Raw genomic sequence first — 12,671 nt, 5'->3', positions numbered from 1 at the left:
TAAATACCATAAGCCATGCGAAACCATATGTTATATTTTCTTACGTTAATGTTTTATTCATTTTATTTATTTTTTATTTATTTTTTTTTTATCATATTATAGTGATATACATATATTCTATAGTGTTAGGATTAGCATACATATTTACTAGTTACTGTACATTGAAGTGTCATTATCATAAAACATTTCCCATAATGATTACAATCTTTGAAACTTATACTTTTCAAGTAAACAAATGTATTTAATAACTAATTATTATTATATAGTAGTATTTATTAGGCAGTGCATAACAACGTTCGATACTGTTTAAGCCACCCCCGCTGCCAGCAAAAAAAACTGTTGAAAGCGGTCTGCTGTCCAGTCTAACCGCGGTTTAATTATCGTTGTGTGTTTATTATGTCCTCGCCCGCCCCCCGAGTCTGCCCACCGCCCACTGTCCACCGCCCACTGTCCACCGCCCACTATCCACCTCTCTCTCCCGCCTGTCAGCTCCGCCCACAAGACGCCGCACGAACAATATTGTAACCGCTCCTCATCGTCCGTTTTTTATTGGCCACGAAAACTCCCATTGAGTAAGAGTTGCGCCACCAGGTGGTGCGGTGGGTGGTGGGGTGAGTCTATTGCTTGGCGGATGTAGCTAAGGTCCAGCAGTGGAGTGGGTGGTCGCTGATGGATTTTCCTGCCTTTTTTCGCTCCCTTTCCTGGCCGCAAAAAAAAACAGGTTTTCCCCCAACAATTGCCAAATAATTGCTATTGCGAAATGTTGTGCAATAGCGGCTGTCTGCACAGCATTCATAAGAAAAGTGCCTAAGTTTGTAATAATGTTGTATCCTACGGTTAAGTTAAAATAATATTTATATATTCCATGCTAAATCATATTATTTTGTGTGAGTGGCACCCGAAGAAGGAATCGTATCAGCTCACTGCCATCGATATTTGGGTCAGAGCAAGTGAAAGTGCAAAAATAATAACTGTGGCTGCGGTTGCGCCTGAGAAGCAGGTTCACTTCACTCCAGTTGATCGGAGGTCTGGGCCAGGAAATTAAAGTGCGTATCGAAAATAAAAGACCATGAATGATTCAAATGTTATAATAAAATCCATAAATATCGCTATTTCAAACTTATTAATAGGGAAAAAGTAATTGTCCTTACTAGCAACCTTTCCTCGTTCATGAAATTATACTAAATTGTACCCTAACAATTAACTTTCATGTAATGGCATTGTATTTTAAGGGACTGCTTCTTAAACAACAGGTAATAAAATTGTGCTTTGTGTAGCACTCAGTTTTAAAGATAGATATAGATTAAATATAAATATATTTATTTGCATCCAACAATTAAAATATATTTTAAAACAAAAATCATACATAAAGGCCAGCTTCTGTCACACTTCGTTATTGAATTTTCAACACTACTTTTCTCATTGTCATTACCATAACCAAAGACACTAGATGCGTAACGGCATGGTTTGGCCAAAGACACTAGAATAACAAGATGCGTAACGGCCATACAAATTTTTGGGACGCGATTTTTTGGCCGTGGCTCTAGAGGTGGCTCCAGGCTCTCTTGAGTTTTTGTTCGAGAGAGAAAGAGCGGAGAGAGCTACAGCAAACAGCTCTTTTCTACGCATACAGTGATAGCAGACAACTGTATGTGTGCATACGTGTGCTCATGCATTGTAAATTTTACAAAATATGCCCTTCACCTTAGAAGTTCGTTGACTTTAAATCTATATTATTTTTTATCAATTGGCACCATGCGAAAAATTCTTGTTTTGCATTGTCTTAACGTTATTAATATTTAAATAAAGCTTAGAAATAGTAATAGCCGAATCTGTGTACATCACAGAATGAATTTCGAAAATGACTTTATATTAGAATACTTGTCATTAGGGTATTCAGCTTGCGGTGTTATTCTAGTGTCTTTGGTTTGGCACTATGCAGCCACTTTTTTGGTGAAGGCCAAATTTGCTCTCTTTGACGCTGAGAGCGTAAGAAATCTAAAAATAGAATTTACTTGCTTGTGTAATTTTAAAGTTTTTTGAATTCGTTTGTTAAAATCGCCGCTCGAATTAGCTACCGTTTACATATTTATATTTATGTATTTTTATTTTGTTTATATTATGTTATGTTAATTAATTATGTGTAATTTATGTAATAATCGGTACCCATGGAACACCACGGGGAGGCCATGACAATTGTAATAGGGTCCTATATTTATTAAACCTTTTTCTTCCCACCCAAAAGTGCGCCCTTTTTAAAAATATCAAATTCGATAGACCAAAAAAATATATATATGTACAACTGTATAAAACTGAAAAACAACTGAATATAATGCGCATTTTAAATAATAAAAATGGTTCATTTACATCTATCATATTAGGTCATATGACTTAATAAATATACTAAATAATTAAAGCAAATACAAAGGAAATTAAACATAAATTTTCCAAAAAAAAAGCATTACATTGAGAAATAAATATTTCATAAAAATAATACGTAGTAGAAAATGTATTTATTTATTTATTTATTTATTTATTATGATAGATAGAATATTTTACAAAACTGGACTAACTTAGATAGTATAGCATTAGCTGCGGGGCTTACAGCTATATTTATTTACAATGTTATTATATCTTAATTTAGTTAATATCTAATTTGGTAACTAATTGCTGGCTTGTTATGTACAATTGCCTGTTTTGTTTTTAGATTTTGTGGTATAATTTGGTTTTTTTGAGGAAAAGTTTGAGTTTTTGTATGTTATCTGGATTGGGTTTGCTAAGAAGGTCTAGAGGGTTGGTGTTGTTAAATATATCTTGTTTGGCTTGTAGGAGGGATGGGCATGAGTTTAATATGTGGCTTATAGAAATATCACCTTGGCAAAACGGACAAGTTGGTATTGAATTGGGATTTAGGTAGTTTCTCGCTTCGGCAAAACATATACTAAAATTGGAACGTAGTAGAAAATAAAAATTTATAACATAAATAAAATTAGGAAAACTGCTTATTGCAAAAGACATATCTGGAGGCACGAAGTGCGGACACAAGCACTCGACAATCATTGCCTTAAAAATTTTTCACACGTCGCACGCTGAATACTCTAATAACAAATATTCTACTATAAAGTCATTTTTAAAATTTATTTTGTGATATTATGATTCGGCTATAAATATTTCTAAGCTTTATTTAAATAATAATAACGTTAAGGCAATGCAAAACAAGAGTTTTTCGCATTGTGCCAATTTATAAAAAATAATATAGATTTAAAGTCAACGAACTTCTAAGGAGAAGGGCAGATTTTGTCAAATTTACAATGCATGAGCATACGTGTGCACACATACAGTTGTCTGCTATCACTGTATGCGTAGAAAAGAGCTGTTTTTAGCGCTCTCCGCTCTTTCTCTCTCGAATAAAAACTCGAGAGAACCTGGAGCCACCTCTAGAGCGACGGCCAAAAAATCGCGTGCCAAAAAATAGTGTTTAGTGTCTTTGCCATAACCATTCCAAAGTCAGATTAAATTTTAAAATTCGTTCTATAAATAGCTTTTCAGTCTTGTATCGACTTTAGAATCCTAAAAGCTGTTTAAAATAAATTTAAATGGCAATAAAATCAAATATTCGGGGCAATCTGGCAGTACTGGCAGTACACCGTCGATCTGGTAGCACTGCGAACCGCTTCAATCAGCTGTTTTTCACAGGCGTCAACAACTTGGTTATTTTTTGATTTTTAATTGAAAACAATGGACTTTCCGGACAAAATGGACTTGGAGAACGAGAGGGTGCTGAAGCTGATATTCCCCGACGGTGTGCCAGGTGAGTGCATCATTTATAGCCCCCGGAATGGTCAGAGAACTTATGTTTCGTGTGCAAAACGCATCATTAGACAATCTGCGTGGCAATCCGGAGCTGGATAACTACCTGGCCAAACTGGGCACCTGCAAGGTGGAGCAGCTGAAGAAGGAGCAGACGCGACTGGCGGAAGAGGCACGCACCATTCTGGAGCAGACACAGGACCTGGCCATCTCCAACTACAGAACCTTCATCACCACCGCGGAGAACTCGCGTTCGATTTTCAGCGAGTTCCTGCGGTCAGAACAGCAGCTGGACACACTGGTGTCCAAGCTTCCCGACCTCAGTGTCCAGTGCGAACGCTTTCTGCAGGACTCCGCCGAGCTAAATGAGCAACGGCGTCTGAATTCCATTACTTTGCAAAAGAACGCCCAGTTGCTGGAAGTCCTCGAACTGCCGCAACTCATGGAGCGCTGCATCCGCGAGGGCCGCTACGAAGAGGCTCTGGAACTGGCCGCCTACGCCACCCGTTTGGGCCAGCATCAGGGGCACATTCCCGTGGTCACAGTGCGTTGTCCTTGAGCTTAATTTTCTTCATTCTCCTTTAATAAGCGAATCCTTTCAGAGCATTGTGCGCTCGGTGGAAGCCCTGTGGCACACCATGCTGGTGCAGCTGGTTGCACAGCTGCGGACGGATCTCCAGCTGCCCAAGTGCTTGCAAATCGTGGGCTACCTTCGCCGGATGCAGGCATTCGGAGACAACGAGCTGCGACTGAAGTTTCTGCAGGCAAGGGACGCGTGGTTAACATCTTGCCTGGAGGCCATAACCACTGCAGATGGTTAGTGCAATTCCTGTTAATACATTTAAGACTATACTAACAATTTTCATCTTGCTCTTCACAGCCCAGCAGCACCTATCGAAAACCATCGAGATTACTCGTATAAATCTGTTCAATATAATCACCCAGTATCGTGCAATTTTCCCGGAAGACGAAGGCACTCTGAAGACGCAGAGTTCTTTAAGACCGCTGCAGGGCGTCAGCTGCAACGGAGACAGACTTTTCCAGGCCTGGCTGCACAATAAGGTTGCTACGACATGACTAGTTTATTTGAATGCACACTACTTTCTGTCTGTTTCCTCAGATCAACGACTTTCTGCAGACTCTGGAACGCGATCTACAACTAGGAGTTGGCTCCGTGGAAACAGTGCTTGGTCAGTGCATGTACTTTGGCCTGTCGTTTAGCCGCGTGGGCGCTGATTTTCGTGCTCTTATGGCTCCAATTTTCGTGGGCGTGATCCGCCGTCGCTTTGAGAGCAGCGTGGAGCAGGTCGACGAGCAGTTTGAGCGGGAACTGGAGAGATTCACCTTAATCAACAAGGTGGCACTGCACTCTCACGCCCGCAAGCAGGTTGATCCCGAGCAGGAGTCTTACGCGCCGCCCGAAACTCTATTGGATTTCTATCCCCTGGCCGCTTTGTGCAATGGCTATCTGAGCGCCTTGAACGAGCTGCGTCTGTGTGCTCCATTGGCCTTGGCCACCGATGTTACCCGCTGTCTGCAGCACTCCCTGCAACATGCTGCTCAGCGTGTGCTTGCCTTCTATCGGCAGGAGCAGCAGGCCTTCGCCGGCAGCGAACGAGAGGCATTTGTACGGCTCTGCTCTTGTCTGGCCTACGACCTGGTACCCTATATTCAGAGGTGCATCCATGGAGTCTTTCCCCCGCAGTCGCTAACTGTTCACTTGGGCATTAGCTTGCTCCAGCTAGAGCAACAGCAGCTCACCTACTTGCAGCAGACTCGCATTCTTGAGCCCTTGAAGCACTTACTGCCGACCAAGGCGCTGGTGCAGCCCCAGGAAAAAGTGTTGGAGGCTAAGCCAAGCACTGCGGTGCCTGTCACTGCCGAGGGATAAAGCAGTCCAACGCAATATTAGTTGTTATATATATTCCAATATTTATAAATATACCTACCCTTAAAGGCATAAAGTTTAATTACTATAAACTTTTGAAAAACTCAAGGAACTTCATTTTATATGTTTCAATTCATAATCTTAATTAGAATCGAACTAAATTTATGCTTTACCATACTTCAGCTCACCTGCATAGTAACCAATCCCCAACCATTTATTCATAGACCTAAACAGCCTATTTAGCAAAAGGATTCGCGGTTCTTCCACTAAATCGTTTTGTTAATTTTACAACTTTTCCGGCGAATAAATTCGCGAATGGTTTTCGAGTGGCGGTGTCCTTTGTTCCGCATGTGCGCTGACCCACTGGGGAGCCCCATTTTACTGCGGGTCGCGAGAGTGTAATAATATTTTTACTTGTGCTACGCCCTACGATCAAAAAGCGGCGCGTTGCGGTTGTCCACCGCCAAAGCCAAAGAGTTGCAATCAGCTCCACGGACTCCCTTCCATCCGAATTTTCCCTCACTGAGAAGCGTCGACATGGTAGGTCGGATTGGGCAGTCCGGAAAATTGGGCAAAACGACGGGGTGGTGGTGGTGGCGGTAGTGCCGCGTCTATAAGCAATTTCGCGAACAATGACTAAATTTCGGGAAAAGCGAGCGACTTTTGTTGCTGTTGTTGTTCCACTGCTGTTGCATCTGAACGAATCTGAATGCAACGCAGTGCGCCGAAAATTGGAAAACATGGCAGCTGAATGGACAACTGGTGGAGATGGGGCATTCCACATGCGGATGCACTGAGAAAATCAAGGAAATTTGGATTTATTTTTAATAAATATTTTTTAAACTTAATTCAATAAGTGCCATACTTTTGGAGACCTCTAATAGTGGTATCCGAATTTTCTTGTGGCAAGAACTCACTTTTTCTGCGAGTGATTGAGAATGGGAATAGGACATGGAAATAGGCATATACTGCTAGGCATTCGGCGGCGACTCATCGTTCAACGTCAGCGCCGGATGCGTTTGTGGCCACGGCCTTTGTGGGAGTTCCGCTTTTCGAATGGGGGATAGTTCCAAGGGAGTGGCTCAATGGGGGGTATAGGTGCTGCAGTTGGGGACTTTGGATTGCGGGCCTCTGTATTTTTAAGTCCACCACTAAATACAAACGAAAGCACTCAAGCACAAGTTGGCCACGATTTCCCAATCGCAGTCTCTCCCAATCTCCGGCCTACTCTGCTCCACTACACACACACACACACACACAAATACGCACAAATAGTCCCGTTCGTACGGGCGTAGTTGAAAGTCCGTAGTCCGGACTCTGGACTCGTCATAGTACAAATGGAATTTGGGATTTTGATTGCGAATCGAAATAGATTTTGTGGTATTTGGCAAGCAGTGCGAAACAAGCGGCTAACAACCTGAGTTGGTGTGCGTGTGTGTTTGCGCTGCATGTGCGTGTGTGTGTGTGTTGTGTGTTCGTTTGTTACTTTGGCATGGACAACACTGCGTATACGCGCTTTATACCGTCCGTTGATTGATTGAGTTTTCGAGGCCTTTTACACGCTCGCTGCCTTCGTTTTTGCCAGCCCCCCGTTTATTTTGCATTTTTCCAAAGCTCCACCCGCCACATTTTCACTACCTCACCCCCTCGACCACCAACCCAACCTTGCCTGTTTGCATTTGTGCCTGTTTTTGCTGGCCGCTTGCTTTTCGGTTCGTTTTAATTCGTTACCAAGTTGATTTTGTTAACCTGAAAAGTCGATTTTCCACACCTGAAAAGTGTTGCCAACAAAAAATTGCCGGCGAGGCAAAAAAATATATATAGTTTCGTGCAGCTTTAGCGGCGGTGGTCTTAAATATAAGACCAATATAATTCAAATAAGTAAACCGAAGTGTAAGCGGTATTATTTTAATTGAAAAATAATATTGAAATAATTTGGAAGCGACTTCTTTTTAAACAACTGTTATGATATTGATATGAGAGATTGTTTTATATATATTAATTTATGAAAACTATATAGAGAGATAGTTTTTGGTTATTGGTGTAAAATTATGCCCTATTCAATAGATTATGTAGATTAGATACTAACCTACATATGGGTATAGTCCATTTAAAAACCGCATAAAATCGCATGGGCAATTTAGATGGCCAAATTCAGGGACTCGAGCTACCTCATGTACCAACCCTTGTTCACTTTCCGAAAATAAAGCAGGAAGTTGAGGTCCTGTGTGGGTGGTTGGAGGGCGACGCGACGCTGCTGTGCCATTGTCCGGCTGCTAATTTATCGGGATAATTGCCAAATGACCAAATGGGGAGTTTTATTACAGTTGCCAGAGGAGTGGCGAGGGAGCAGGATCAGGACTGACGAGCGAAGCACAAAAATGGCCAGACAACGATGACCGAGGGTAAGCACCCCCCAAAAAGGACGGACACATGTGTTTGCCCAGTGCCCATGGCGCATTTTTAATTGTAATTCATAAATTACATTATTTACCGACTTCGGGGCAGGTTAGTTAATGATGCTGCCATTTGGGGATTGCTTTCTGCCCTTCGATCCACCCAAAAAAAAAAAAAACAGAGAGAAATCGATAAGCTCCACTTACAGAAAAACCGCCACAAAAATGGCGTCTCATAAATGTCAACTGAGAGTCGTAAACTGCCAGCGAAATTGAATTCGCCACTTAACACCATAGCGCCACCTAGGGGGGCGTATTCCATTCTGCACTGATTCAATTTGGATACTTTTACTTATTCAACTTATTCGATATGCAAAATTATTGCCACCGCGTATTGAGTAGCCCAAAAATGCAAAGAATGAAAAGAAAGCGTGGAGCTGTTCAACCAGTTGGAAAATACCCTGGGAGTTCTGGGCTATGGAGTGGCTTTATATATATGTAAATTCGCAAACAAATCACTCGAGCTTGCGAAATACCCTTAGGGGAATCCTTTAGTTATCCTTTAGCGATTTTTCAAATAAACATGCAACACATTTTTTTAGAAATACCCTCTCCGCCCCTTCACTGAGCCAGCGGCTGTCAAAGTTTGACGCGTTTTTCGGGCCAGCATCAGATTTTCCCCTTTTTCCCAGCCAGTGCTGCCGTGGTTAAAGGCTGAATAAAGCTTAAATAGCCAGAATTAGTTTTAAAAAAAAGTGCATAGCTTTTATTTTTTATGAGATTTGCCCAAGGAGTAAATCTGTTAGTTAACTTCAATGTATAAATTTATATAAATACATGTTCTATTGGTATAATTCAACTTAGTAAACTATATTTAAAGCAATTAAGATTTATGTCAGACTCAGGCTGCACAAATACATATTTTATTCGGGTGTTGTTAGTTTTGAATAAATATAAACGTTTGATTATAGGAAATAATACCCCCATTTGGCTCAAAAATATCCAAAATTTCAGCACAGTTACTTTCGTGTGATGATGCTGATACTCCTGTGGATACCGATACCGATAGCGACAACCGACAACGGGCGGAGTGCGCCTCGAGGACTTTTTTGGCTGACATGTGTGGGCGCTTTTATAGGCTAATGGCCTGAGATGCATGCCGCGGGCCAAACGCCAGTGACTTTGACGGATTTTCTGAGCAAATTCGCTTAGGCTTGCCTGATTAGCTTCTGGGGAATTTGCACAGGCATCTTCAGGGGAGCGGGAAATTTAATTTTGATGAAAAGTTGATTTGTCAAACTATGCATAGATATGTAATACAAATTATATATACATGAGGCATGTAATAATTTGAAATTGTATAGGTATTTGTATCTTTCTAACTGTTTGAAACTGTTTTTGTTACTTAAGTACAGTTTTGAGAAGGGAGCGATGCTTTAATAAAATATCCCACCAATCACTTAAACTATATAATATAAATACAAATAGACCTCTGTGAATAAATAGCCACCTGAAAATCTCAAAGTATGTAAATGATTCTAAATCTTTAAAGTCTTTTGTGGCATAGGACTTTCTTTCAGTGTTGTTTGTCGCAGAACAGGACAGCCCATGACTTAATTAGTGAATGGCGGGCTGGCAGCAGAGGGTCCTCCAATCCATAGCCAAGTGCACAGGAATGCGCGTCATTATGACAATAGCGGCCACCCACTTCGGAACACCACCCAGAACCCACCACACCCCACCAACGAACTTAAGCTCGAGGGCAAACAAAAAAAAAATGTCGCGTTGCAACAAAGTTGAGCTCGTCTCGGCCCTCGCATTTCCAATAGTTTTCTATGGCTGCTCCTCAGTTTTTTCCTCAGCTTTTCCGCTTTTTCCTTTCATTTCACAATTTTTATTTCACATATCCAGAGGTCTGTGTGGGTGTGTGTGTATATTATATTTCTGCAACGCGAACCAATAACCATCGAGCGGGCAGCTGGAGACGCTGACGCTATAGAATGCCATTGGCTCCGGATCTCATCCTCGCTCCGCATTCCCAGAGCACCCGATGACCTGATTCACCTGTCCGCACCCGGGTATCTTACGGATACCAACGGCGGATGGCTCCTTCTCTCTCTATATATATTTTTTTATTTTTTTGTTTGCCCACCCGATTTCTTTGTATTGTGGTTATGATAGCGAACCTGACGGTGGGTGGCCACATCCCTCCACGACCGAGCATCCTTTACCTCTGACCCCGGCCGCCTCCTCTAGTTTCCTTTCTGTGGTCCAGAAGCAATATAATTTATTGAAGTTCTGGCATTTTTCAAAATGAAATTCTTTTTAACGATGATTGAACTACGTACGTGTGTGTGAATCCACGGGCTTGAGCCGGTTCTCCTTTTGTTTGGGTGGAGAGGGGCTCCTTGGTTGGGTCTAGCACGTTTGGCCTGTCCATTGAACGCCATATTATTGGTCGATTGAAAAGTAAAACATTTTTTATTATCCGCACGTGTGCCAGCTCCCATTCGATCCCCCTCCTTGCACCCTGTTTTTATGACTACAAAAAAGGAGAAGAATATGTAAGATGGTGGAAGTTGGGCGGTGGGCAGTGGGCGGTCGCTGAGTGGGCGTGCTCTGACCACCTGTCGTGGCAACGGGCATCCATAAAACTTTCGACCCAACTACCCCAGGTGAGCTCATGGTTTTTATGATACCAACGCCCAGCCACCGCACCACCGCACCACCCAGAAACCTCGACCCACTTTCGGTTCCTTCATATTTGATAAGCACGTTGGCGTTCCTTCTTTTTTTTCCATGGGTTCCTTTTACTGTTGCGCCCCATCAATATCCCTCAGCTGCCCATCTCTTTCACTCCCTGCTGGGCATCTCCTTCGCTCTCTTTTTCTCACTATATTTTTTCCCTCTATTTCCTGCTGTTTGCTGTGCACATGTATATGTGTGTGTGTGTGTGGTTATAAAAATATTTCATTCAATTTTTTATTTCTGTTGGCGCTCGCTGCCTCTCTCTCTCGCTTTCTTCTTGGTCAGCTAGTCGTTGCCCTCTCTATCGCACTTCGGCTCCAGCAAGTCCTTCTTCTGGCCCTTCCTCCATCTCGCTCGCACTCGCTCGTTTTCGTGTCCAGCGATTTATTTTGCCGAGCAAGTGGACCACACGGTTTCTCATTTTTTTCGCAGTGCCTGTGTGTGCGTCGTCTTTCCTTTTGTTATTTCGTTGTCCTTTGCTCAGGTCGGCGGTGTCCTGTACACTTGGCCACCCGCTGAAACACCCACAGTGCCACCCACTGAACCACACCCCCTTTTCCAACCCAACCTACGTCTTCAGCTTCATAATTTCCCGACCTGCTGGCTCGCTCTTCCTTTAAGACTTTCTCGCTCGCACAGTGATGGGGAACAACTTTGTTTGGATTTCGGTATAAAGTTCGGTACCAATATTTTAAAACTAGAAATTAGGTGTTGGGAAAAATTTGAAAGCACCTCCCTTTTTTTCCTAACCACCTATTTTGATAATTGATTTTAAGATTTTAAAAATTAAATATTGTTAGCTAGACACTTTTAAATGTTCCCACTTGCACAGTCTTTACGACTGCAACATATTTCTTTACTGAAAACTATTACATCTCATCACCAAGCTGGTACCTTAAATGAAGTACCTTTCGCACCACTAAGTGGGTGGTGCTGGCGAAGGAATTGCGCGTTTTCTCCTCAAATATTTCTGCGGCCACTGCTCCTGATTGCCAGCTCCTCGATTTGGTCAATGTGTGGACTCGTTTCACTTCGCCGCCGCTCAGCTAAGCTGAGCTCTCTTTGGTTTCGCCTCGATTGGGTGGTATTTTCGCCTACAGCCGCCCATTCCGGCCATGTTTGTTTGCACTTTTATAACAATGTTGGTCAGTCCGGGTTTAGGCCATGTCGTGTGGTTTTCCTTTAGGGTAGACCGACGAGATGAGTTGGGAAGAGATGGTTGATGGATCCTAAAATATGATGTCATACATCAAAAAGATTGGGTGTTGCCCCGAGATAAAAATATTTATATATGAATAGAATTTAGATACTATTATTTACTACAAATATTCTTGGTAATTTTATTTAAATCAGATCCATCATTCTCTTACCATCAAAATTTTGACCAATTTGCTACATTTTCTTAGAGAACTTCCATGAAAGCCAGAACTCCCCATTTCGCCATTGGGTTACCAATTGGATAATCCTCCCCAAAGATGACTTTATTCTGTTAGCTTGAATACCAGATGAACAGCGACCTAAAAACTAATTAAGCTTAGGGCTAAATTAAGTCGTGCAAATAGAGCTAGTCATATATATAAATATGTTTTCTTGGACGTGTAGTATATTGTGGCAATGTGTTTATGGCAGACAAAGAAATACAAGAACTTTTCCATCTACCCACGAGTGTGCTCTACATTCAGTCCGTTCTGTTCTGTTCTCTGGGCTAGTTCTGGCCAATTTATTTGAGCCATTAAAATTGTATGATAAAGCGAGTCCATTAATTGTGTTGCTTAATTTTCGTTTTAACGCATTTTATCAAGCCAAACAACGAACGTCGTATCCTTGGC

General features: G+C 42.0%; 1 protein-coding gene across 1 annotated transcript; it reads left to right on the top strand.

The window, feature by feature from the left end:
• Window positions 1-3,674: 3,674 nt before the first annotated feature.
• LOC6612158 (conserved oligomeric Golgi complex subunit 8) lies at window positions 3,675-5,780 on the top strand. Its single transcript, XM_002036639.2, has 5 exons — window positions 3,675-3,811; window positions 3,882-4,354; window positions 4,413-4,626; window positions 4,691-4,872; window positions 4,931-5,780. The coding sequence occupies exons 1-5, from the start codon at window positions 3,739-3,741 to the stop codon at window positions 5,699-5,701; spliced, it is 1,713 nt and encodes a 570-aa protein (XP_002036675.1). The 5' UTR covers window positions 3,675-3,738; the 3' UTR covers window positions 5,702-5,780.
• Window positions 5,781-12,671: the final 6,891 nt, after the last annotated feature.

The sequence above is a fragment of the Drosophila sechellia genome, chromosome 2L (assembly GCF_004382195.2).
Source record: "Drosophila sechellia strain sech25 chromosome 2L, ASM438219v1, whole genome shotgun sequence".
In the NCBI taxonomy this organism is placed as follows: domain Eukaryota; kingdom Metazoa; phylum Arthropoda; class Insecta; order Diptera; family Drosophilidae; genus Drosophila; species Drosophila sechellia.
Note: the sequence above shows the minus strand (reverse complement) of the source record. Positions and strands in the feature narration are given on the sequence as shown.